The 23,223-nt window shown below is 41.8% G+C and overlaps 1 protein-coding gene across 6 annotated transcripts in view; it reads left to right on the plus strand.

Annotated features, from left to right (window-relative positions):
- SSBP2 (single stranded DNA binding protein 2) overlaps positions 1 to 23,223 on the plus strand; it is a 299,317-nt gene that overhangs the window by 86,821 nt on the left and 189,273 nt on the right. For all 6 annotated transcript variants that reach the window (XM_073234476.1, XM_036999672.2, XM_036999693.2 and 3 more), the window contains exon 3: positions 13,364 to 13,425. In XM_073234476.1, coding sequence (XP_073090577.1) covers positions 13,364 to 13,425 — 62 coding nt within the window. The remainder of the gene's footprint in view (positions 1 to 13,363; positions 13,426 to 23,223) is intronic.

Here is a 23,223-nt window from a genome sequence, read left to right on the forward strand (position 1 = left end):
GCACGGCTAGACCGCGTCACTCCCCCACAGACTGAGCCAGAACCCTTCAGTCCCCCTCAGACTCAGTCCCGAGAGCCTCCCAAAATTATCGCCCCCCTCCGGGAGGTAGCAGGATCCAAAGGCATCGTGCGCGTTCACGTCCCTTTCTCCTTAAGAGATTTAGCCTAACTAGAGAAATGCCTAAGTTCCTTTTCCACTGATCCCATGACATACATCAGGGAGTTTCAATAGACCCTCCAGTCTTACAGCCTCACACATCATGACATTTTCATGCTCCTGGCCAATACTCTCCTCCCTGAAGAGCGTAGACGAGTTTAGGACTTCGCCCAAATGCAGGCTACTGAAACCCACAGGACTGACCCCACCTATCCCCCTAGCCCCACTGCTGTCCCCGAACAAGACCCACACTGAAATTATAACACCGCCATGAGTCTCCGCTCTCGAGATATTTTTGCCTCCTGCTTAATAGCAGGTCTGAAAAAGGGCAGCTTGTAAAGTAGTCAATTTTCAAAAGCTCCAAGACATAATTCAAAAGAGAGATGAAATCCCCTCCGAGTTCTTAGACAGACTCACTCAAGCCCTATTACAGTATACCAGCCTGGACCCAGAAACACCTGAAGGAAGACATGTCCTTATGACATACTTCCTAGCTCAAGGCTACCCCGACATTAAAGCTAAACTCAAAAAGTTAGAACAGGGCCCCGCTACCCCACAGACTGAGATCCTAACAGTGGCCTTTAAAGTCTTCCATAAGCGGGAGGAGGAGAAAGAATGCCGTAAACAAAAGGCTGATCAGGCCAATTTCCAGATGTTGGCCCAGCTGATAAAACCACAACCTGGGCGCCCCTCTACAAACAAGCCCCCCCAAGAGCTTGTTTCAAGTGCAGAAAAGAGGGACATTGGTCAAGGGCGTGCCCCTCCCCCATATCTCCTACCACCCCATGCCCCAGATGCCACAAAAAGGGCCACTGAGGGTCTGATTGCCCAACCACCCGAAGGGGAGGCTGGACGAACAACCCCCATCCTAAGCCCGCCGTAGTGGGGCTGGCAGAAGAAGATTGATGGGGCCTGGGGGCTTCTCGCTCGACCATTTCCATCACCAAACAGGAGCCCAGGGTTACTTTAACAGTAGACGGTCACCCCATCTCCTTCCTCCTAGATACAGGAGCCACCTTCTCAGTCTTGTGAGAATACCGGGGCCCTACCACACCAGCCATTACTCCTATAGTCAGAGTAGGAGGTAAACAGATTTTCCCATTGAACCCCCCACCCACCCTTTTATGCACAATCCAAGACAATCCCATACCTTTCTCCCACTCCTTCCTGGTTATGCCCCAGTGTCCCATCCCTTTACTAGGACGAGACATCCTTTCCCTCCTCCACGTTTCCATAACTATATCCACTCCCACAGCCCCCAGTACTCCCTTTCTGATGGCCCTCATAGCCGACGACCCCCCTCTACCCAATGAAAGCTCCGGTTCTGCCCTCATACACCCTGTAAATCCCAAAGTTTGGGACATTACAAGCCCCTCCGTGGCCCTATGTCCCCCTGCCTCTATCAAATTATGTGACCCCTCTCAGTATATCTGTCAGGCCCAATACCCCCTAACCACTTCAGCCCTCATAGGCCTCCAACCCATCATTCAAGCAGACCCACTCACTCCCCATTTAATACCCCCATATTAGCTGTTAAAAAAACCAATGGATCTTGCCACCTTGTCCAAGACCTTCGCCTCATCAACATAGCCATTGTCCCTATCCATCCCTTAGTTCCAAATCCATACAGCCTCAGTATCCCACTTCTCAGTCCTAGATCTCAAGGACCCATTTTTCTATCCCTCTAGACCCCTGCTCCCAAGATTTTTTCATCTTCACCTGGACGGACCCATACACAAGACATTCTGAACAACTCACCTGGACAGTTTTGCCACAAAGCTTCCGAGATAGTCCCCATATTTTTAGACAGGTCCTAGCTCAAGACCTCAAACAGTTTCATCATGATCACTCCAAGTCCACCTTATTATAATACATGGACAATCTTCTACTCTGCAGTCTCTTGTGAGAACAGTCTCAACTTGACACTGCCTCCCTACTTAACCTTCTAGCATCCAGAAGTTACCGAGTATCCCCCGTCAAAGCTCAAATCTCTTCCCCTCCTGTCACTTACCTCAGATTCCTTCTATCTCAACAAAGAAAGTCCATTACCTTAGACAGAAAATGGCTCCTCTCTGACCTGCCCATTCCCAAAACCAAGACAGAAATCCTTTCCTTTCTAAGCCTGGCTAGATATTTTAGACCATAAATCCCTAACTTCTCCCTGCTCCCTGTTGGCAAAACCCCTATACGACCTCAGCAAGAGCCCCCCCTAAAAAACCATTATCCTCCTCACCCCAACACTCCTTCATTAAGCTCTGTCAAGCCCTTGTGGAAGCCCCAGCTCTCCATCTTCCTGATTTGTCGAAGCCCTTCTCATTATACATTCATGAGAGGTCCAGTCAAGCTCTAGGAGTCCTAGGCCAATATTATGGCCCATCCTTTGCCCCAGTAGCTTATCTCTCCAAGCAATTAGACCCCACAGTTCGGGGATGGGCCCCCTGCCTACGGGCATTAGCCGCTGGGCAGCTCTTGCAGAAGGCAGCTCATAAACTGACATTCAGGGCGCCCCTTACCATTCTGTCCCCACATCACCTAAAAGATCTCTTAACCTACAAAAGTTTAAAACTCTCCCTCCCTCCAGACTCCTGACCTTATTGTCCTCTTTCCTCCAAAATCCCATTCACCCCCTTTGCCATCCATACCCAAATCATGACTTTTTCCTCCTTTACTGCTCTCTCGCTTTTTTTCCTCATTCCTATTGTCTTCCCCACCACCCCAGCCTCCTTTGTATGGCGATTCAAAGTCAGACAGACTTACACACAGCATCAAACAAAAGTTACTGCCCTCATTGCCACACCAGACTGCCCTCTGAAAAGCTGCTCTGAGCCTTTATACCTCCACTTTCCTCCCTCCACTGAAGTGTTCACTAGCAGCTACCCTTATTCTCCCTACCTCTGCTTCCTCTATGACCAAAAACAAGCCTATTGCAGGTGATGGCTAGATACCTACAGGAGATGTCCCTACTAGTCTTGCACCATTCACTACATAGGTAACTTCCAGTACCCACAGTATTACTCCTCCAACCATTTCATGAAATATCCCAATGGCTCATTCTTCTTATCAATCCCAGATCCCTGGGACTCTCGATGGGCTGCCAGAGTCACAGCCTCAGTTTACTACGGGGGGTCCTCGACCCCCCACAGTACCCTTCATATCTCTCGAAAGTATGTTCCCTCTCATTCCCAGATCTCTCAAGTTGCATCAGATAGCAGACATTCCGAAAAAGTCATTATCCAAACTCTTGATAGTGCCTCTTCGTCTTCTTATCCCCACCCCTCTTCCCATTTCTCCTACTCTTCATTACAGCTCATTCAGGACACCACCATCTTTCTCAACCACACCCTTAACACAGCCAGTTGTTTCTTGTGTGCATCACTACAGCGCCCACTGCTGGCCGCTGTGCCCCTTAATATTTCCAACTACTCCTCCCATGCAGAAAGACAACCCCTCTGCCCCCTGGCAGACATACCCCTATGGGAACCAGAATACTCAGATAATCTCACCATCCACCACTGTGTAGGCCCAACTCCACCCCCCTCCAGCGCACTTCACTGCCTCTCTATCTACACCCCTACCTCCGGCTCTAAGACTTTTACGCAACCAGGACACTTCTTTTAGTGTAATAGCAGTCTTTTCAACTCACTGCCTCTCAGCTCCGATACACCCTGCATTCTCGTCACCCTAATCCCACAGCTTACACTTTACAGCATGGCAGAATTCCTTGAGCTCCAACCCCCCTTGCCCTCGCGCACAAAAAGGGCTGCTTTCCTTCCCATCATGGTCAGTATCTCTTGGACCACCTCAGCCATTGGGGCAGGGTTTTCGGGAGAAGCCTTGGGTCACTCTCTATAGGCAGTTAGAGATCTCAACACCAAACTTGAGGGAGCCCTGACATCCACTGCCGATTCTCTAGCCTCTCTCCAAAGACAGGTCACTTCGCTAGCTAAAGTCACCCTTCAAAACCAGCGGGCCCTAGATCTGCTTACAGCCGAGAAGGGCGGCACCTGCGTCTTCCTCTGGGAAGAGTGCTGCTATTACATCAACGAATCCAGCATTGTAGAAACTGACATTACCAAACTCACCGACCTTGCCTCCAGTCTCCACTGTGCTTCCAATTCCAACCCATTCTCATCAATACTAACAAACCTCCTCCTCACCTGGCTCTGGCCCATTGCAGGCCCCATAATAATCATTCTTCTCACCTGTCTCTTCTTACCCTGTATAATAAAGTTCATCAAATCCCAAGTCGGAAAAATCTCTAATCAAGCTTTCAACCAGCTTTTACTCAGGAACTACCAGCTTCTGGCCACAGAAGATCCCTCACCCTCACGTGACCTCCTTACCACACGCTGAGATGGACCCCTCTCTCCACTGGAAACTGTTCCTGGAAACAATAGCCACAGACACCTGGCTCCTGACACCCATATCCTCTTGGCCAACCTATGGTTACAGGGAACCTTCATTGATTTCCAAACCTGAAGAAGTCCACATCTACTCGTCCTTACTGCGGGGAGTCCTATCAACCCTTTCCTCCCAATCCTCAAGCCCTCACTCCCTTCTCCGCCCCTGTTCAGCAGGAAGCAGCCAGAGAGAAAGCAATGTCCACAAACCCATAGAGGAAAAAGGGGGGAATGAAGGGTCCCCACCAGTAAGATGGCAAACTTTCAGCTTCTCTTCGGGGTCCTCAGTTCCCGCCAGCGCCACCTGAAGCCCAATCACCTCTCGCCCCCCTCCCAATCCCAGCACCTAGCCAACAGCCACCAGCCCCATAGAAGTGACACCTCAATCAATTCATGCCCCTTCCTATATAACCCAGCACCTTTCCCTAATAAAGCGGAACTCTCTGGTGAATTGCTGCTATGTGTCGCTCCTTTCCTTTCACTTTCTATAATCAGTAATATGTGGAGTAGTAATTAGTTTGTAGGCAAAAAATATTGTTTACTATGGAAATATACTCCTATGTAGAAACATCTCTTCTTTGGGAAATACCTAAAGCATTAATTGTTGTTTATTCAATAAGCATGAAAGGATGGTTTTTATATTAACTTTAATATGTTGGACCAAAGTTTTAACTGTGTCTGCCACAGACTTGCAATTTGAAGAAGACAGATGAACTTTACTCACTACATAGTAAAGAATATAATGAGGATGAAAAAGGATGATATATGTGAAGCATTTTGAGTTTCTCTTAGAAATAATAAGTTTTAAAATACAAGTGCATCACCCTCAGACTTCCTTTCGTAAAAGACTACATCAAATATAAACTGTATAATAAATAATTTAAATAAATAAATAAATAAATAATTTGAGCTAAAAAACTAAGACATACACTTATACATAAAGGTTGTTTTTGAAACCTGTCTGAATCACTAGAGTACTTGCTCTCTCACAGTCGCTGATGGTTGGCTGTGGGAGTTGTGTCAGTGTCGAAGGGACTTCTCAGCACCGGACCTGATGCAGTAGGACTTCCAGAAGACTGTGGGTCCAGTGCTGCCTCCAGCAAGTCTCGTGGCACTGAGACAAGTCATAGCGCTTGAACGCTTACATAAGTCATCTCACTTGCTCCTTTTAGTTGAGAGTAGTACTATTTGAGTTATTTCACAGTCAGTATGTAAAGCCAAGATAAACTGGTGTGAAACATAAGGAAACTACTTTGAAAAACTTGCTGTTCATATGCCTGGGATGAGTCCAGGGATTAGGAATATTAGTGTATCTGGAGCACATCTGTGAGCTCCATTGCTTTGCCATTTCAAGAAGATATCAACTAGTGAAAAAATAGTAAAAGAAGATTGAAAGAAAGGCAAGACACAGATTTTTGACTAAATATTACTTTAGCAGGACAGCAGAGTTTTATTCCTCAAAAGGACTCATTAATTCATAAGACTATTCTTTATTTTTCATGAACCAGGAAAATAGTATTCACCACTGAAGTTATCAGATAAAAGGTAGTAGAGATAAAAAATTATTGTGTCACTACTTAGAACTCAAGTTAGGATCTGGCTTACATTTATATAATATACAGTTCATTGTTCATATTTAATCTTTATGAATTCAAGTTCATTATTTCCTAAAATTTCTCCTTTTAGCTCTTTTTAAAAATGGCTAGCACATAGAAAATCACTCTTGGTTATTTGACAATATTCATCTACTTTGAGATTCTCATTGGTTTTCATTTTGTGTGCTTACAAACACTAAAAAGATCAATTGAGTTTCAGTGATTTTAATTGTGCTTAAATTAAACTTTTCCATTTTTTCCTGAGAGAGGTTATTTCCTTCTTTCTAACTATTTCACACTTAGGGCCACTTTCTGAGTAAGTCCAGGGAGAGGAAATTCCAGAGCAAAATACCTCTAAAAACCGATACCAGTCAAGGAGAGAAATAAAGTTTAAAACCTGTTTATTGCTTAGAAACTGCAGTCCAGGGCCATCTCTCTCCTCTGCTGCAGAAGAAACAAGCAAGCAAGCAAGCCAGCCACTCCCTTTAAATTCTCAGGTTCAGACATGCCGTAGGTTGCCCAGGTAATTACCCTTGACATGGAGATGAACTTCTCTCCACCCCTGAGGATATGCAAATGCACTAAAGCCAGGCGAGATACTCTGGAAATGTTACAATTTTACCCACAGTCCACCCCTCCAGAAATCTCGCCTTACAAGCTACTCATTCTCCTTCTTCCACAATGGTCCCTGGGCCAGAAAACTGGAGCATTGTGATGAGACTAATGACATAACAATAGCAACAGTAATAAAATTAGGACAATCCTCAAGCCAGAGCATTCAGCTAGGTTCAAAGTCTTCTGCAGATCAAGTCCATTGCTTATCCATTCCACAGGCAGGCAGTAGCTGAGGGTTTAGAGCAATCATCACATGGCAGCTGCAGCCTGGGAGTGCATTCAGGCCACAAGGACTGTAGGAGAAAATAACCTTAAGGGCAATAAGATAAGTGTTTTAATGACACCAGCATAGGCAAATCTTGTCCATCAGGTAGGATGCATGCAAGAGAGTGGTCTTGTGATACAACAGTGGCAGGAATGGTATCTTGTCCTGGTCTAGTATACCAGACTTTCATCCCCCTCTCTGTGGGAGTTACAGATGGGTCGATATATAGGACTATGGGAGGTACATGCACTGGCCATAAAGATAAAACAAAACTTCCCCACAAGATGCTCTTACCCTCCTGGATGTTTTGGGTGCACTACTGTGACCTTTGGGAGCCATTCAGCTGTTCCTCCAGGAATATTCACAAGGCCAGCTTCTGGGCCTTTCCCCCTACGTGCCAGAAGGGCCAGCCATTGCTGGTCCATGTATCAAAATGTCAAGGGCCAAGTCCGTTCAACAGTGTCTCCAGGGCTTAAGGCAGCAGGGGCTGGCAGCAGGATGTTGCTCTGCTGGCCATATCCTGGCTTCAATAGCTCTTCTTTGGTTTGGATGTACAATTGTATAGGAGAGGCAGCAAGGTGTGTGAGCATATCCACAGGGCTCAAAGCTCCTTTACGTGGCTTCTCATCCAAACACCGCAGCACCATCCATAGGCAAACTGACCAACCCTATAGACTATTGGTGTCTGACTTCAGGCCAGATTTCAACAAACCCTTGTACCTCTCTTATCATGCCTACCCCAGTAGGATTATATGGTACATGAAATTTGCCCTTTATTCCTAATTGCTGTACCCATTCTTGTAATTCATGTCCAGTGAAGTGGGTCCCTTGATCACTCTCAATCACCTGCGGCCGGCCACAGGTTGCAAAGAGACGCTCCAGGCCCCTCTTCGTGGTTTGCTGATCTGCACCATGTGCAGGAAAAGCAACCAATAGTCCAGTAGCCGTGTCCACACAAGTCATGGCATACCAATATCCTTCTGATATGGGCAGAGGCCCAATATAGTCTACTTGCCACCTGACAAGGGGTATTGGCCCCCTTATTATTGTCCCATGTTGCTGTGGGACTCGTTGTAAGTTCCTCTTAGAGCACACAGTCACTCCTTCCAGGCTTTGCTGACTTCTTCAAAGGTCAATGGCAAGCCCCACTGATGGGCTACAGCCTAAATTGTTTTTTGCCCTGCATGCAACAAACGCTGGTGCAGCCACTGGGCCACATCAGAGGCAGGCTTTCCTTGTAGCCAGCACACCTGGGTCAATGTGTCTGCTTTATCATTCCCTGGCAATGGCAAAGGCAAATGGCCAGTCATATGATATATGGTAACAGTCTTAGTCCAGCCAGAGGCCCATAGGTCTTGCCACAACTCTTGCCCCCAGAGGGGCCGGTGACAAACCATCCAGTTGGCACGATACCATGTCAGTAACCACAGGGTCAAGCCCCGATAGGTGGCCCAGCTGTCAGTGCAGACAACTATGGGGGAGGGCTCCTGGGTGATCACGAGCCATACTGCCCACAACTCAACCCACTGACTGCTCTTCCCCTCTCCATCCTCCATCCATATTGTCTCAGTCTTAGGATGGAAAGCCACAGCCCTCAACTTTGGGGGCTGCCCACAAGTGAAGCCATCAGTGTACCAAGCATCTTCAGGTATAGGGGCTTTTCCCTCCTGATAAGGAGTCTTGGCTACCAAGGGCTGAAAAGCAAGTTCTTCCTGCTTTCCAGTGGTTTAAGTCACTGGCCCCAATAAGCGTTGGAGTTCTCCACTTAAGGGGCTAGTAGAGAGGGTGCTGCACTGCTGTAAGTATGTGTCCCATTTGGCCAGTGTAGGTGTCTGTACCATGCGACTCTGTGGCCTTTGGGTCCAGTCTCACACCCACCCCACAATGGGATAGGTGGTTATTACCTTGGTAGGAGCTGTTCTAGCAATGGGCTCTGTAGCCAGCAAGGTGTGGTACATAGCAGCCAGTTGCTTCTCTATCAAGGTGTACCAGACCTCTGCTCTTTTCCATAGTTGTGATCAGAATCCAATAGGTTGGCATGTCCATTCAAGCCACTGCCAAAGACCCCATCCATAACCATCTTCATTACATGAACATCTAGTTCACAGGGCCTTGATGAGACCATTACATTCAAGGTCTGTACAGCCTTCACTGCCTGCTTAGCAGCAGTAAAAGCAGCTGCACATGTCTCATCCCAGTCCCACCTGATGCTCTTTCATACCAACTGGTATAAGGGCTTCAGAATTTGTGCCAAGTGCAGGATAAGCACTCTCCAGTAGCCCAAAAGACCCAAAAACTCTTGTAATACTGCCACAGTTGTAGGGGTAGGGAAAGCCTGGACCTTGTCTATAACTGCTTCAGGAACAACTTTAGTTTTAACTGACCAGACAAACCCCAAGAATTTCACAGACAAACCAGGTCCCTGAACCTTGGTACTATTCACAGCCCGTCCTTTTACCTGTAGATGTTGCAGGAGTCTAGGAACTGCCCTCCTAAATCTGAAAGAGAATCAGATGTGAGCATAATATCATCAATGTAGTGATACAACCGCACTGTTTGCAGTTTCCTCCATGTGGCCAAGTCCTGGGCTACAAGTCCATGACAGATGGTGGGACTGTGGAGATATCCCTGTGGAAGGATGGTGAATGTCTACTGCTGGCCTTCCCACGTGAAGGCAAACTATTCCTGGCTTTCCTGTGCTATGTCAATAGAGAAGAAAGCATTAGCAAGGTTTACTACATAATGATACATTCCCAGTTCATGGCTGAGGGTGTCCAGAATGTCTGCTATAGAGGGGACAGCAGCATGCAAGGGAGGTGTGACTTTATTCAATTCCCTGTAGTCTACAGTCATACACCAGGAGCCGTCTGGCTTTCTCACTGGCCACATTGGGGGATTAAAAGGACTATGAGTGGGCTTAATGATGCCCACCCTTTCCAACTCCTATAGAATTTCTTCAATTTCCTTGTGCCCCCCGAGGCAATTTACACTGCTTAATATTTGTCACCCACCAAGGTACAAGCAGAGCTACAGATGGGTGCTTAGCATGTCCCCTCAGAACTGCCTTTACCACATGTACCCTCAGTCTGAAATCACCTGCAGTGGTCTGTAACCACAGGCCCTGCAAGATATCTACTCCCAAAATATATTCAGGGATGGGAGAAATGTACATGGTATACTCCTTTGGGGGTAAATGCTCTATCCCCAATTAGATTTGGGCTTTCTTCACTCTAATTGCCTTACCCCCATAGCCATCTATCACAGCCGGGGTCCCAGGAAAATGCTCAGGGTTGCCATGAATCAAAGAACAACACTCAGCTCCTGTGTCGACCTGTGCCAGGACACATTTTACATTCACAGGGGACCAATAAATTGCTAATCTACATGTGGCCTCTGGTCTCCACCATGTGCCCCAAGGTGGGGACTTTGACCCTCCCCTCAGTCGAACTGCAATGCCCAATCATCCTCCTGTGGGGGTGAGGGACCTGGCAAATCCTGAGTACTGTCTCCCATGAAGTTTTGCAGGGACACAGGCTGGGCAATGAGGCCTTGACTCTGGTTTCCATGTCCTGGACCTCAGCGGCTGGAACTACTCTTCTGGCTTTAATTGGTGCCACAGTTCTAACAATATTCTATTGGGCTGCCCATCAAGTTTTTCTTTCACTGCCCCAGCCTTTATCAAATCAACCCACATCTGGGTCCTCGAGACCTTCATGAGGCCTTTTGCACTTCTTCTTTCAGTCATGGCCTGTACTTCCCTCTGTGCCCTTATTGTTTCAACCTCCCCCAGATCTCTAAAGTACGAGTAGCCTCGCTCATAAGTTGACCCAGGTGGAGGGCAAGAGTATTCACTAGGGAGGGACCCAAAGAGAGATGTGGGAGCTGCATGCAGCACCAGATTTCTCATTCCTATAGTGACCTCCTCATCAGGGCCCTGGGGGTCCATATTATAGATGATGTTTTTCATGCCCAATTCCCGCAGTACCTGTTGGAGCTCTGCATACATTTTCCAAGTACTGGGAAAATATGTAAATCACCCTGATTAGTCCAAACTATCCTGATGGCAGCTGTCAGCCATACTAGGAGTGTCTGATTCCCTGAGGCATGATGGGCATTTTACAACTGCTGCCGGAGGGAAAGGTGAGTCATCAGGGAAGCCATTCTACTCATCTCAGTACCCAACACAACAATGTTTTCCACCCCCATATCCCAGAAATGTGAAAGCCATGTAGGTAGAGATTCCTATGGCCTCTGCCTATACTGGACGTTCATGTCCACCAGCTCATCCTGGGTATAGGGGCGGAGCATAGAGTGCTCCACAACCTGGGAAGGGGGCTGTTCCTACCCCTGAAGAGCCCATGGTTGTTTTATTTTTATTTTCTTAATTTCAGCTGGGTGGACCTTTAAAACAGGAGAAGATGGTACCTCCGGCGGTGGCCAGGATAGCAGATCTGCCAATGGCCCCCCCTCTTCCTCTTCTCCCTCAAGCTTCTCCACCAATGGCTCCTCCACCATTTCCAGGGCTGAAGGCACTACTCTTTCCCCCCCTCCCCAACAGCTTCCTGCAATGTGGCTTTTCCTGCTGTCTACCCCCTCACCACTGCTAAGGAATCTTGTAGGAGCGTGACCTGCCTTTTCAGTAACTGTCTCTCTTCTATAACAGCATCCCATAGGTTATTGCCTAGTTCCTCCAAGTGATGCTGAAGTGTGTCTCTCTCCCACCTAAGTCCCTTGATAATCCTCTCTTTCTCCTGTGTAACATTTTCCACTATCTCAATGAAAAGAAACCCTACATTGCCAGCCACTACAAGGCCCCCTAAAGTCTCCAAGCAGTCTTCCAACTCCCAGAGGGCTAATTCTGCAGCTTCTGGTGTTTCCACCCTTCCCCAGTTCTGGGGAAGGCCCCACCCCTCTAAAAAGTGCTTTACCCTAGACAAATTCCCCACTAGGGGTTCCCAACTTGGAAACACCACAGCTGGGGGGATAATAACAGGTGAAGCGGCACCCTGGGCTGCTGCATCCACTCGGGCCTCCCCACCATCCACAGGAGCAGCCCTCCCAAAGGTCGCGCCCATTATGACAGATTTCGAGTTCAGAGGCACCCTGCTGGTTGCTGCCAGATGTAAGTCCAGGGAGATGAAATCCCAGAGCAAGATATCTCTAAAAACTGAAATCAGTCAAAGGGAGAAATCAAGTTTAAAACCCGTTTATTGCTTACAAGCTGCAGTACAGGGCCATCTCTCTCCTCTGATCCTGAAGAAGCAAACAAGCAAGCCAGCCAGCCAGCCCCTCCCTTTAAACTCTCAGGTTCAGACATGCCCTCGGTTGCCCAGGTAATTACTCATTGACATGGAGATGAACGTCTCTCCACCCCTGAGAATATGCAAATGCATTAAAGCCAGGCAAAATACTCTGGAAATGTTATAATTTTACCCACACTGAGATCCTATTTTTTTTTAAAAAAAACCTTTCTGGTTAAGAATTACTAACTTTTTGCATAGTAGGTGATAGAAAGGATTCCTTGAATTTTTTTTTTGAAATCTATATTTCTAGTTGCTTTGTTTTCCTTCATAGCATCAGTCAACTTTGACTTCTACTATAAATACAATCTTCTTTTCTGCTGTTGTTTGTGTTCTATCTTCCCTAATAAAGTATAAGATTTTCTTTTGTGTTTACTTCTATCCAGTGCTTAGAAAAGGCATTGCTATAATATCCACCCAACTTTTCAATTTCTAAATTTACTTTGTAAAGAGTATTTAGTCAGAACTCTTAATTTTTTAGAGAATTAAACTTTTATTACAGTGTTCTGAATTTTTATTATAGTGAACTCCAACTTACCTGAAATATAAATAACTGGAAAGTTAATATCACAATCTTTTTTACTCTTGTTTTATGGAAGACATGTGCCTTCTTATTCCCACCCCCTCAAATCAGGTATTTATTAAAAACTCAATCCTTAAGGCATAATTTAGAGTCTGTACATATTAAGCCTAGATTCTTGTAAATTGCTTGGTTAATGGTGATAACTGATTTTTATATTGATGTCAATAATGGTGACTTTGATATGCCTTAAGATCCTGAAATCCCTCCTGAAATTTTGGTACAGTGAGAAGCAAATTCAGGAAAATAATGGTGGCATCTTCTGTTATAAACTACTAATCAACAAATCACTGGGTAAAATGAGTACTTATAAAACTTGAGGTAGGAATAAATTTTTAATGAATAAAATCTTATATATTACCTTAATATTTTATATGGGAAAATATTGTTTTGTACTATGTATAAAAAAAGTATTATTAGGAAGTACTTAATATCTCTTTTATTTATTTTAGATAAGATGGGAAAAAAACATCACATTGGGAGAACCACCAGGATTCTTACATTCTTGGTGGTGGTAAGTATCTTTTATTCCATTTTTACTAGACTGATACTGCATTCCAGGAGGCCTGCATTCTACCTGTTTATGATTTCATGCCTCTCTTTTATTCTTTGTCATTTTCCACAAATATTTTCTGAAAGACAGCACTTAATAAACAAGCTCAAAACCAGCATTAGTGTTATTTAACTTAAAGATACTACTATTGAGTCAAATTGGAATTGGGGCCTATATGTGGAATCCCCAACTCTTAAATATGATTCTATGTTATTCAGCTTGAGCTACCATAATAAAATACCATAGATTAAGTATCTTAAACAACAGAAGCTTGTTTCCCACAGTTCGGGAGGCTGGAAGTCCAAGATCAAGCTGCCTGCATGGTATGGTCCCTTTCTGGTGAGAGCTGTCTACATGGCTTTTAGATGGTTGCCTTCTTACTGTGTCCTCACATGGAAAGAGTGTCTTATAAGGACACTTATCCCATCTTGAGGGCCCCACCCTCATGACCTCATCTAAATCTGAGGATTCTGAAGGTGGTGGTGGTGGTGAAATGTTTAGACAGTGAAGAATAATCTAAAAAATATTTTTTGATTATTTTTTAAAATAGTTCTATATAGGCTCAGAGATAGAACTGACTAGGATCAAACAAGAAGATTGTCAGACAGTATTGGAGGCCTAGTTGATACTAGAGCTTTTAAATGTCTTTGTAGTACCAGTATGCTGAGATTGTGACTTTTCTGTAGCAGAAATTGGTAGTCCAGGTATTTGCATGGACAAGCCAGGATTTTTTTCCTTTTCACTTTTCTTTAATTAAAAGCATTTCCTCTTGAGTGTCTTATACATTCAACTATCAACATCTTATGTGAAAGAAAAAACAAAACCTCTCTCTTCTATTGTCATGCACATAGTTTCCTTGGTACATTATTTAATGCCATCATCGTAATCTCTCTCCTGAAACATGCCTTTACTAGAAGTTCTGTGGTGAATGGGGCCGCACACATGGTCAGTTGTGGTTGTGGGTTTCCCTTGTTTGTCTCATGTAGTATGGCAGGAACAGGTGCAGTCCTTGCACTCAGAGTTGTTCCTGTATGTGGTTTGTTGCAGTTAAGCACTATCATTTTTGTTTTCCTGAGGTTTAAGACTGAACTCTTTTAATGTGTAATATTACAACAGTTTTTCATTTTGCATGCCAGGTATTAATGAGGTCGAGTTCTAGATTATGAATATTCAACTGTTTGCTGAATATTACTGAGTCTCCTCACCAGTTGATGCCCTTATATTTTGTATGTTTCCAATTAGGTCTACAAAGTAGCATAAGAGACCATTTTAATAGTCTATAACTATTGTATTAGTGGGCTAACAAAGTGAGGAGCTTAAGGTTTCTATTAAAAATTAATTTTATTTCTTGCTCCCATTTCCCTTTTATTCCCATTTCTCATGAATGTAACTCATTCTCATATTGTAGATGGTCAATAATAACCCACTGAATACTTGGCTTTTTGCTTCAGTCAGACTTTAGCTTTTTTGGTCTTGGCTCTCAGAAGGTGCAGGTCTTCAATCTGCCATTGCATTTCCTTCTTCTATGGCTCTTAAATTCAGGGAAGCCCTGCCTCTGAGATTTTGGTATTTTAAGTAACTCAATATCTTCTTAGTTGTAGATATCAAAGGAAAGATAAATAATGGCACATAAATATTTTTAAACGGTATTTGTTCATTTTAAATCTAGCACATGCAAAATATATATATATAGTATTTTCAGTGCTTTCAATTTTCTCCCTGGAAACCACTAACATACTTTTTGAGGTGCCTACTTCATCTATATAAATCAATTATTCTTAATGATTTTAAGATCATGGGGTCCTCTGAGAATGGATGAAAAGCTAAAGCTGTAGTCCAGAAAAATACCCAGGTCCTGAGCTTTCCTGATCATTGTATGTAGCCAGTCATGACTGAAGGGCTTAAATCCAGCGAATTCCTGACCATTTTTTTTTTTTGTTAACTGTTTCAGAGGTCCCTTTGCTTTTTGTTTTTTATTAAGACTAGTTTTTAGTAGCTCCACAACATAATTGAGGAGAAGGTAGACAGATTTCCCATATACCTCTGCCCCCACACACACCTCCTGCCCACACTCATGCATAGCCTCCCTCATTATCAACATACCCTACTAGAGTGGTACCTTTGTTACAACTGATGAACCCACATTGACACATCATAATCACCCAAAGTCCATAGTTTCTTTTCTTGGTATTGCACATTCTATGGATTTGAACAAGTGAATAATACCATGTGTCCATCATTATAGCATCATACAGAGTAATTCCTCTGCTCTGCCTGTTTATCTCTGTTACTCTTGCCCCTGACCCATGACAACCACTAATCCCTTTAATATTTTTGGCTTTTCTAGAATTATTTAGTTGGAATCATACAGTATGCAGCCTTTTCAGATTAGTTTCTTTCACTTAGTAATATGCATTTAAAGTTCTTCCATGTCTTTTACATGGCTTGATAACTGTTTCTCTTTAGTGCTGAATAATATTCCATTGTCTCAATCTGTCACAGTTTTATTTATCAGTTAACCTACTAAAGGACATTTTGGTTGCTTCCAAGTTTGGGCAATTATGAGTAAAGCTATTACAAACATCCATGTGTAGGTTTTTGTGTGGACATAAGTTTTCAATTCCTTTGGGTAAATATCAAGGAACTCAATTGCTGAATATATAGTAAGAGTAATTTCGGCAGTGATACATGTCATACGTATTGTGCTATGGTTAGTGGTAGAAGCTTTTTCATAGCAGGTGCTTCGTAAGAAACCTACCAACTGTCTTTCAAAGTGGCTGTACTATTTGTGTTTCCACGAGTAATGATGATACTTTTTGTTCTACATCCTTGCCAGCATTTGTATGTTGTTAATGTTCTGGATTTGGGCTATTCTAATAGGTGTGTAGCGGAATCTCGTTTTAATTTGTACTTCCCTGATGGCATATGATGTGGAGCATCTTTTCATATGCTTATTTGCTGTCTATATCTCCTTGTTGGTCAGGTGTCTGTTTAGGTCTTTGGCCTATATTTGAAACACGTTGTTTCTTATAGTTGAGTTTTAAGAGTTCTTTATATATTTTGGATAAAAACCCTTTATTAGATGTGTCTCTTGCAAATATTTTCTCCTAGTCTGTGGCTTGTTTTCTTGTTCTCTTGACATTGTTATTCATAGAGTGGAAGTTTGTTTATTTTAATGAAATCCAGCTTATCAATTGTTTCTTTCATGAATCCTGCCTTTAGTGTTATATGTAACAAGTCATTGTCATAACCAAAGTAATTTAGGTTTTCTCCTAAGTTACCTTCTAGGAGTCTTCTAGTTTTATGTTTACATTAGGTCTATGATCCCTTTTGAATCAATTTTTGTGAAATGTGTATGGTCTGTGTCTAGATTCATTCATATGGATATCTAGTTTCAGTACCATTTGTTAAAAAATTGTCTTAGCTCCATTGTATTGCCTATACTTCTTTCTCAAAGATCAGTTGACTCTAAGTGAGTTTATTTCTGGACTCTCAACTCTGTTCTATTGATATATTATCTTTTCTTATCTGTTCTTTTGCCAATAATGTGTTGAACTTGATTACCATAGCTTTATAATAAGTTTAAAGTTGGATAGTATTCTCCAGTTTTGTTTTTCAATATTGTGTTGGCCATTCTGGGCCTTTATTCTCTCCATATAAACTTTAGATTCAGTTTGTTGATACCCATAAAATAGCTTGCTGGGATTTTGATTGTGAGTGCATTGAATCTATTGATCAAGTTGAGAAGAACTGACATCTTGACAGTACTGAAATGTCTGACCTTTCTTTCCTTAACTCTTTAAATCTGGGCTTTATAATATGTTCTCTAGGTTAGGGATTCAGGATTAATAATGTTGTCTGTAAGTAATAACATCAACTGTAATGATGGTTGTCTTTTTTGGGGGGGACCTGGAAAGCTGTTGCTGCTGTTTAGGTCCAGCTGATTAGGATAACATGCATATTTTGAGAACTTAGTGCTTGCTCAGTTCATCAAACTAAAGGTCCCTGTTGGATGGACCAGTTGCAATTTATGACTTTTTCTCACTTCTGTTTTTTATGGAATATAGAAATGAAGTTGTCCTATTTTTTAAGCTTCTTCACCAAATATTTACAAAGTGCAAAGCTATGCTGTCCTCAAGGAAATAAATAGTAGGAGAGATAAACAATAACTTTATAACTGCAGTATAGACTCATTATAATAGCAATACAGGAGGGGAGAATTCAGCTTGGGACTTTTCATAAAGAAAGTCAGTCTGAGCTGGAATGGAAGTTGAGTAAGGAAAGGGTATTTTGGGTGATGAATAGTTTAGTATGAAGTCTTGAAAGGGATGGTCATGCATCCAAGGAATGACAGGTAGTTTGGGCCAGTTGAATTACAGGTGCAGTACTATCAAGTGACAGAATATAAGACCAGAAACAAAAGCAGGGACCAGACTAGGAAGTCCTGGAGTACATCAAGAATTTTAGACTAAAGCTCAAAGATTTTAAACAAGGTACATGATATGATTAAGTTTATGCTTTAGTTACTCACTTAACATCAACATAGAGATGGATTGCACAGGGTTGAGAACAGAGTCTAGTTTACAGGGAAATTGTAATTGTCTAGTTGAAAGATGATAAGGTGATAGATCCCAGATAGTTAACAATGAGTGAATACTTTGGAGATGAAGGTGGAGGCTCTTATGTTTTAGTTATAGATGGTGAGATGAACAGTGGTGCTATTGATTGAAGGAATATAGAGCCAAATATAACCCAAATTCTAGCTCTAACCCACACCATAACTTCATCTTAGACCTAACCCTAACCCTAACCCTACCCATACCTCCATCCCCTCACTTTCACCCTCATCATCACCCGCTCCTCACCATAACCCTAAACCTCCATCTCGCACTTCCCTAACGTTATCCTGGAGCCTAACTGTAACTGTAACCCTGTCCTCCCCATACACCTAACAGAATATAGAGAGAGCTTTGAAGAAACCACCATAATTTAGCATGGATAGTTTAAAGTTTGAGATGTCTATGTAGCATTCAGATAGAGATGCCCTATACAAAGTCAGAGATCTGGGTCTGTAGCTCTGTAGAATTTGGGGTTAAGGCTGAGGGATTGCATGAGAATTCAGTTAACAGTTTGGTTCTGTGTGGGTGAAGGTGAGGGGGGAGGGTTAGGGGATAGACTTATAGTTAGGTTTTGGGTTAGGGCTGTCAGTAGGTGTAGGGTGAGTATATGGTTACAGCGAGAGTGGGGTTTAGGGTTCAGTGTTAGGATTTGGCTTAGGTTTTGGTTTTGGGTTATGGTTAGGTATGGGTGAAGGTTAGTATGAGGGTGAGGGGTTAGGGTGAGGCCAGGGTTAGGTGTACGGGAGGATAGGGTTATGATTAGAGTTAGGATCCAGGTTTAAAGTTAGGGTATGGGCAAGATTGGGGTTTATGGTTATGGTGAGGTGTAGCTCTCAGACAAGTCCATCATGGTTTGGGAATTATCGGCACAGACCATGCTATAGGTGAAGGGTGTTCATAAGTGAAACTGCCCAGTGTAATAAGTAAAAGCAGCGCCTGGAGTTGGAACTGTGGGGCAAGTTAACACTTAAGCATGTGAAGATGAGGAAAAGCCTCAAAGGAAAATAATTGGAGAGGAAAGAGGGTGATTAGGGGAGAATAATGTATTGAACTAGGAAAGGCATTCATGTAGACATTAAATTGCACAGCAAGTTTAAGTAAAAAGACCCAAAGACTTTCCTGAATTGGGAAGTGAGGTGAACTTTGGTGGTCTTGGGAAGAACAGTTTCAGTGGAGTGGTGGAAGTGGAATTTAGAAGTCTGCTGTAACTCATTTTTCCAGCTTGATGGTTACTGAGAGTACGTGAGGTGTGGAGAGGCACATGTAGTGGTTTTAGGATTAACAACCGAATAGGACCTGACATTTTTGTATTAAAATAAAATAGATTTAAGCACATATATATAGGTTGAGGTGAAATGAATGAGAGGTTGAAGATGTATGAAAGAGAAATACACATGCACAAAAATGCAGAATGAAGTATGGGAGAGAGGAAATAATTTTACTTTCTGGAACTTTATTTCCATGTTCTTGTGTGAATTGCTTATCACTTCTTTTTTTCTTTCCCCGTTTACACCATGCTCGGTGCTGGTATTTCCCATGCCTCCATGTTCAGTAGCTTTACCTGGATCAAATCCCCCTTGAAACTCTTGAATAAAAGTTTCCAGCTCTTTCATGAATTTCAGAAATAGAAATACCAAGAAGCTTCTTTCTTCTGAAATTAATGTCCTTTTCAAATTGTGTGATTCAAAAATATGCACCTTTTAAAACTCCCTTCTTAAAGTTTTAGTGGCAGAAATTATGCCTCTTTTTATTGAATTTTATTTATAAAACATATTTTGAAATTCCTTTGGGCCCATGGATTTATACCCTGAGATTAAACATATATGACATTGCAGAGAAATAAACTATTAACTAAAGTTATCATAAGAATTCAGTATCTTTCACCTGGGAATGGGAAGTCAAATCTTGTAGTATGCTAGCACTCTAATGATTTTAGAATCCAGTGGATGACATCAGGTTTAGTTGGGAATAACCAAATACGCATGTGAAAACAGTAGCACTGGAACTAGTCAGCTGGCTTACTAGAATGGTATAATAATTGTAATTGACAGACTGGTTCTTACTCATCTTGTATGTCTTGCCTATAAAACAGGCATTGCATATTTGGATAACCATTTATTTGAATTAAGGTAAACTAAGCAGTGTAAAACAATGTAGGCAACAACTAATATAGAAAGAGTATAATCACACGGAATTAGCAAGAAAGAAAGCAGAGACAGGTGATCAGGCTATATAGAGAAGACAAAGTGTATCTGAGAAGGTAGGAAAGGTGTGCACTACAGGGGAAATTTTGTTAGGGAGAAGACATTGTAAAAAACTGATGGAATCTTCCTCTAAGTGCAAAAGGTTAGAAAGGAAATTGAGACAAATTTTACTGGGTTAATAAGAAAGCTTCTTTGTTTTTGGCTATACTAGCTATATGAGACTTTATAGAAGATATTTTTAGAACCTTTATACTTCTTTTAAAAATACTTTTGCATATACCATCTCTTTGTACAAAAGCCTGTAAAATACAAAACATATTATTGTCTCTCTTTTTACATAAAGAAACTAAGGAATGAAGCTATCTTCTCAAGGTCAACTTTAGAATTAGAATTGAAGTTTCCTGAATTGTAACCAGTGCTATTTCAGTAACAGATAATATTTCTTAAACACAAAGCAGAATTTAGTGGCCCTCTATTAGTAAGATATTAATTTATCTTCCCTTTTGAGCACCGTGAGTAGCAAATTATAGACAGTAGATATAAAAATACACGCAGAAAAATTGTGTCTTTTGAGTCTGTCTATATATTGAGGCATCCATAGGTCACTGTATGTAGAGTGATGGGCTGGTTGCCATAGGATACTCAGGAAATGAGTTGGAGTAGGAGGGTCAAAGGTAAGGTAACAAAGTGCTTGCTCTTTTATCTGGGACAGGTATCTGCTTATAACAGCTGATGCTGCTCAGACTGCCAGAGCTGTATAAACCTGCCTATAGTCATCTTGCAACATGAACTCATAATACCATACTCGCATTAAAGGTAAAATAATGTAAGAATTAAAAAAGCCCAGCTCTGCCACTAACTAATGGTGGGACCCCCTTGGCAAATTAACCTCTCTAAGCCTCAGTTCCCTCATCTATAAAACAGGACTAATAATAGGAGGATTTAATGCCTGAATATATGATACTTAGTATATGGTATTTGAACTTAGCACATGCTTTTTAAATATAAGCTATTTTGATGATTCTTTAAAATATGTATTTATTACTAATCCAGAAGTAGTGTAAAAATTTTATGGTAATGGGACAAAATTTAATGCTTGTATTTTAAAAACTATTAAGTAATGATAAGGAATAAAACAAGTACATGTATATGGAAGAGCTAAGGTAATGAGCAGGTACATGTGTATTTCATGTAAAACCACCCTTAGTCTTACCAATGGATAGTTTTCTTCAGTTTGGATTATGAGTGACTAACATTCATATATAATCTACTTTTGGGCCAAAGAGAAGTAATTTCCTTGGTTATTGAGACTTGAATTTATAAGAACATGGCTTACTCCTCAGAAAAAAATGTTTTCTCCAGGATTTTTTTCTTTAATTTTATTTTCAGTTGGTCCTAATTCTGGCCAGTGGCATAAAGGTTATACAGTTATATTAGTGTCCCATTTTCTGGACACATCTGGCATATTTATTCACCTTTGCAGATTTCTCTGATGACCATTTTGCTTTCTGTATTCCTCAGAGATACTAATAGCTAACAAAGTCATTTCCACTCACATCCTCAGAATAGAAGGAAAAACAGTATTTGGATGAGAATACTCAACTTGGGAGTCCTGTGTTTGTCTTTAATTTATGTAGGGAAATGTTTAGCAATAACAAATGATACAAGAGCAAAGATTTTAATACTTTGCAAGTTTTGCTTCCCATGTGTTTTTTTCTATCTTGTTCATTTGAAAAATATGTATTTTTCACTTGTTTCTGGTTAGGAGTAAACTGTGTAAATCTAAAACATTATTCATGAGGATGAATCCACCACATTTCGAGGATGACATTTTAGTTTCAAACTTAATAGATGCAGGAATTAGAGGAATTGAAAAGCTCCTTAGCCACCAGCATCTCAGGTTGTACAGAAAGGAAATCTGTGTTTATGGAGGCCCAGAATTTTCTGTCCCTGGTGCTCATGAAAATCAAGGAGCCAGTTCAGTGGGTCATTAGAAGCTCTTAAGTACATCAATGAAATTCATCCAAGAACAAATCAAATATTGCTATGAAACTAAAAATTTTAATTCTTCCTCTATTGGTAAGACCATATTTTCATACAATAAATGGCACATTGTCTTAATATCAGCCAAAAGCATTTGCCAAGAGTATTTGTAAAATTTTATAGTGTATGAGATATAGCTTGTACTTAGAATTGTCCTTAGGGGTTTCAGGAGGTTGAGTTGCAGCTTTGATCTCAATTTATCACTAGTCTTGGATCCACAGTCACATATGTGCCGTGGATCATACATCTTTTTCTTTTTTCTTGTGCAGTATATGACATTGCATAGATTCAGCATTTACTACATAATTCAGATATCACTAGAAGAAAATCATAATTTAAAATTTTTATTTATGAATGGTGTATAGACGTCTGCCTTATTAATCTCACTATTTTCTAAATAACAAAATAAGGTTATAAAAGTTAAGTGATTTGTCTGTTATCCCACAAAGCTAAGTAAGCTTAGATTAGTGGCAGAATATGGACTAAAATCATGTGTTTTGGTAATCGTGTTTTGGCATCTTTGTTACTGTTGTTATGATATAACTATTTGTTTTCAAATATTAGAATGGTATTGCAGTCGTTGCAATGTATTGTGTAGCTTAGATTACTAGTGCAAAACATGGGTTAAATTTTCTAGAAAACATACACTTTTGAAATATGTTTCCTCTCTGTGATCCCTTGTTAGGTAAGAATGTACAAACAATTACAAAATAGATGAAAGTCATTAAAACATGAATAATAGAGGGTGGGTAAAATTGCAATATTGCCAGAAACTCCCGCCTGGCTTTAGCGCATCTCCATATCAACAGGCGTTTCCAAGGGGTGGAGGGAGGTAGACCATCTCCATATCACTGGGTACTTACCCGGCAACTGAGGGCTTCTGTGGACCTGAG

This window comes from Manis javanica, chromosome 1, assembly GCF_040802235.1.
Source record: "Manis javanica isolate MJ-LG chromosome 1, MJ_LKY, whole genome shotgun sequence".
Taxonomy (NCBI): Eukaryota; Metazoa; Chordata; class Mammalia; order Pholidota; family Manidae; genus Manis; species Manis javanica.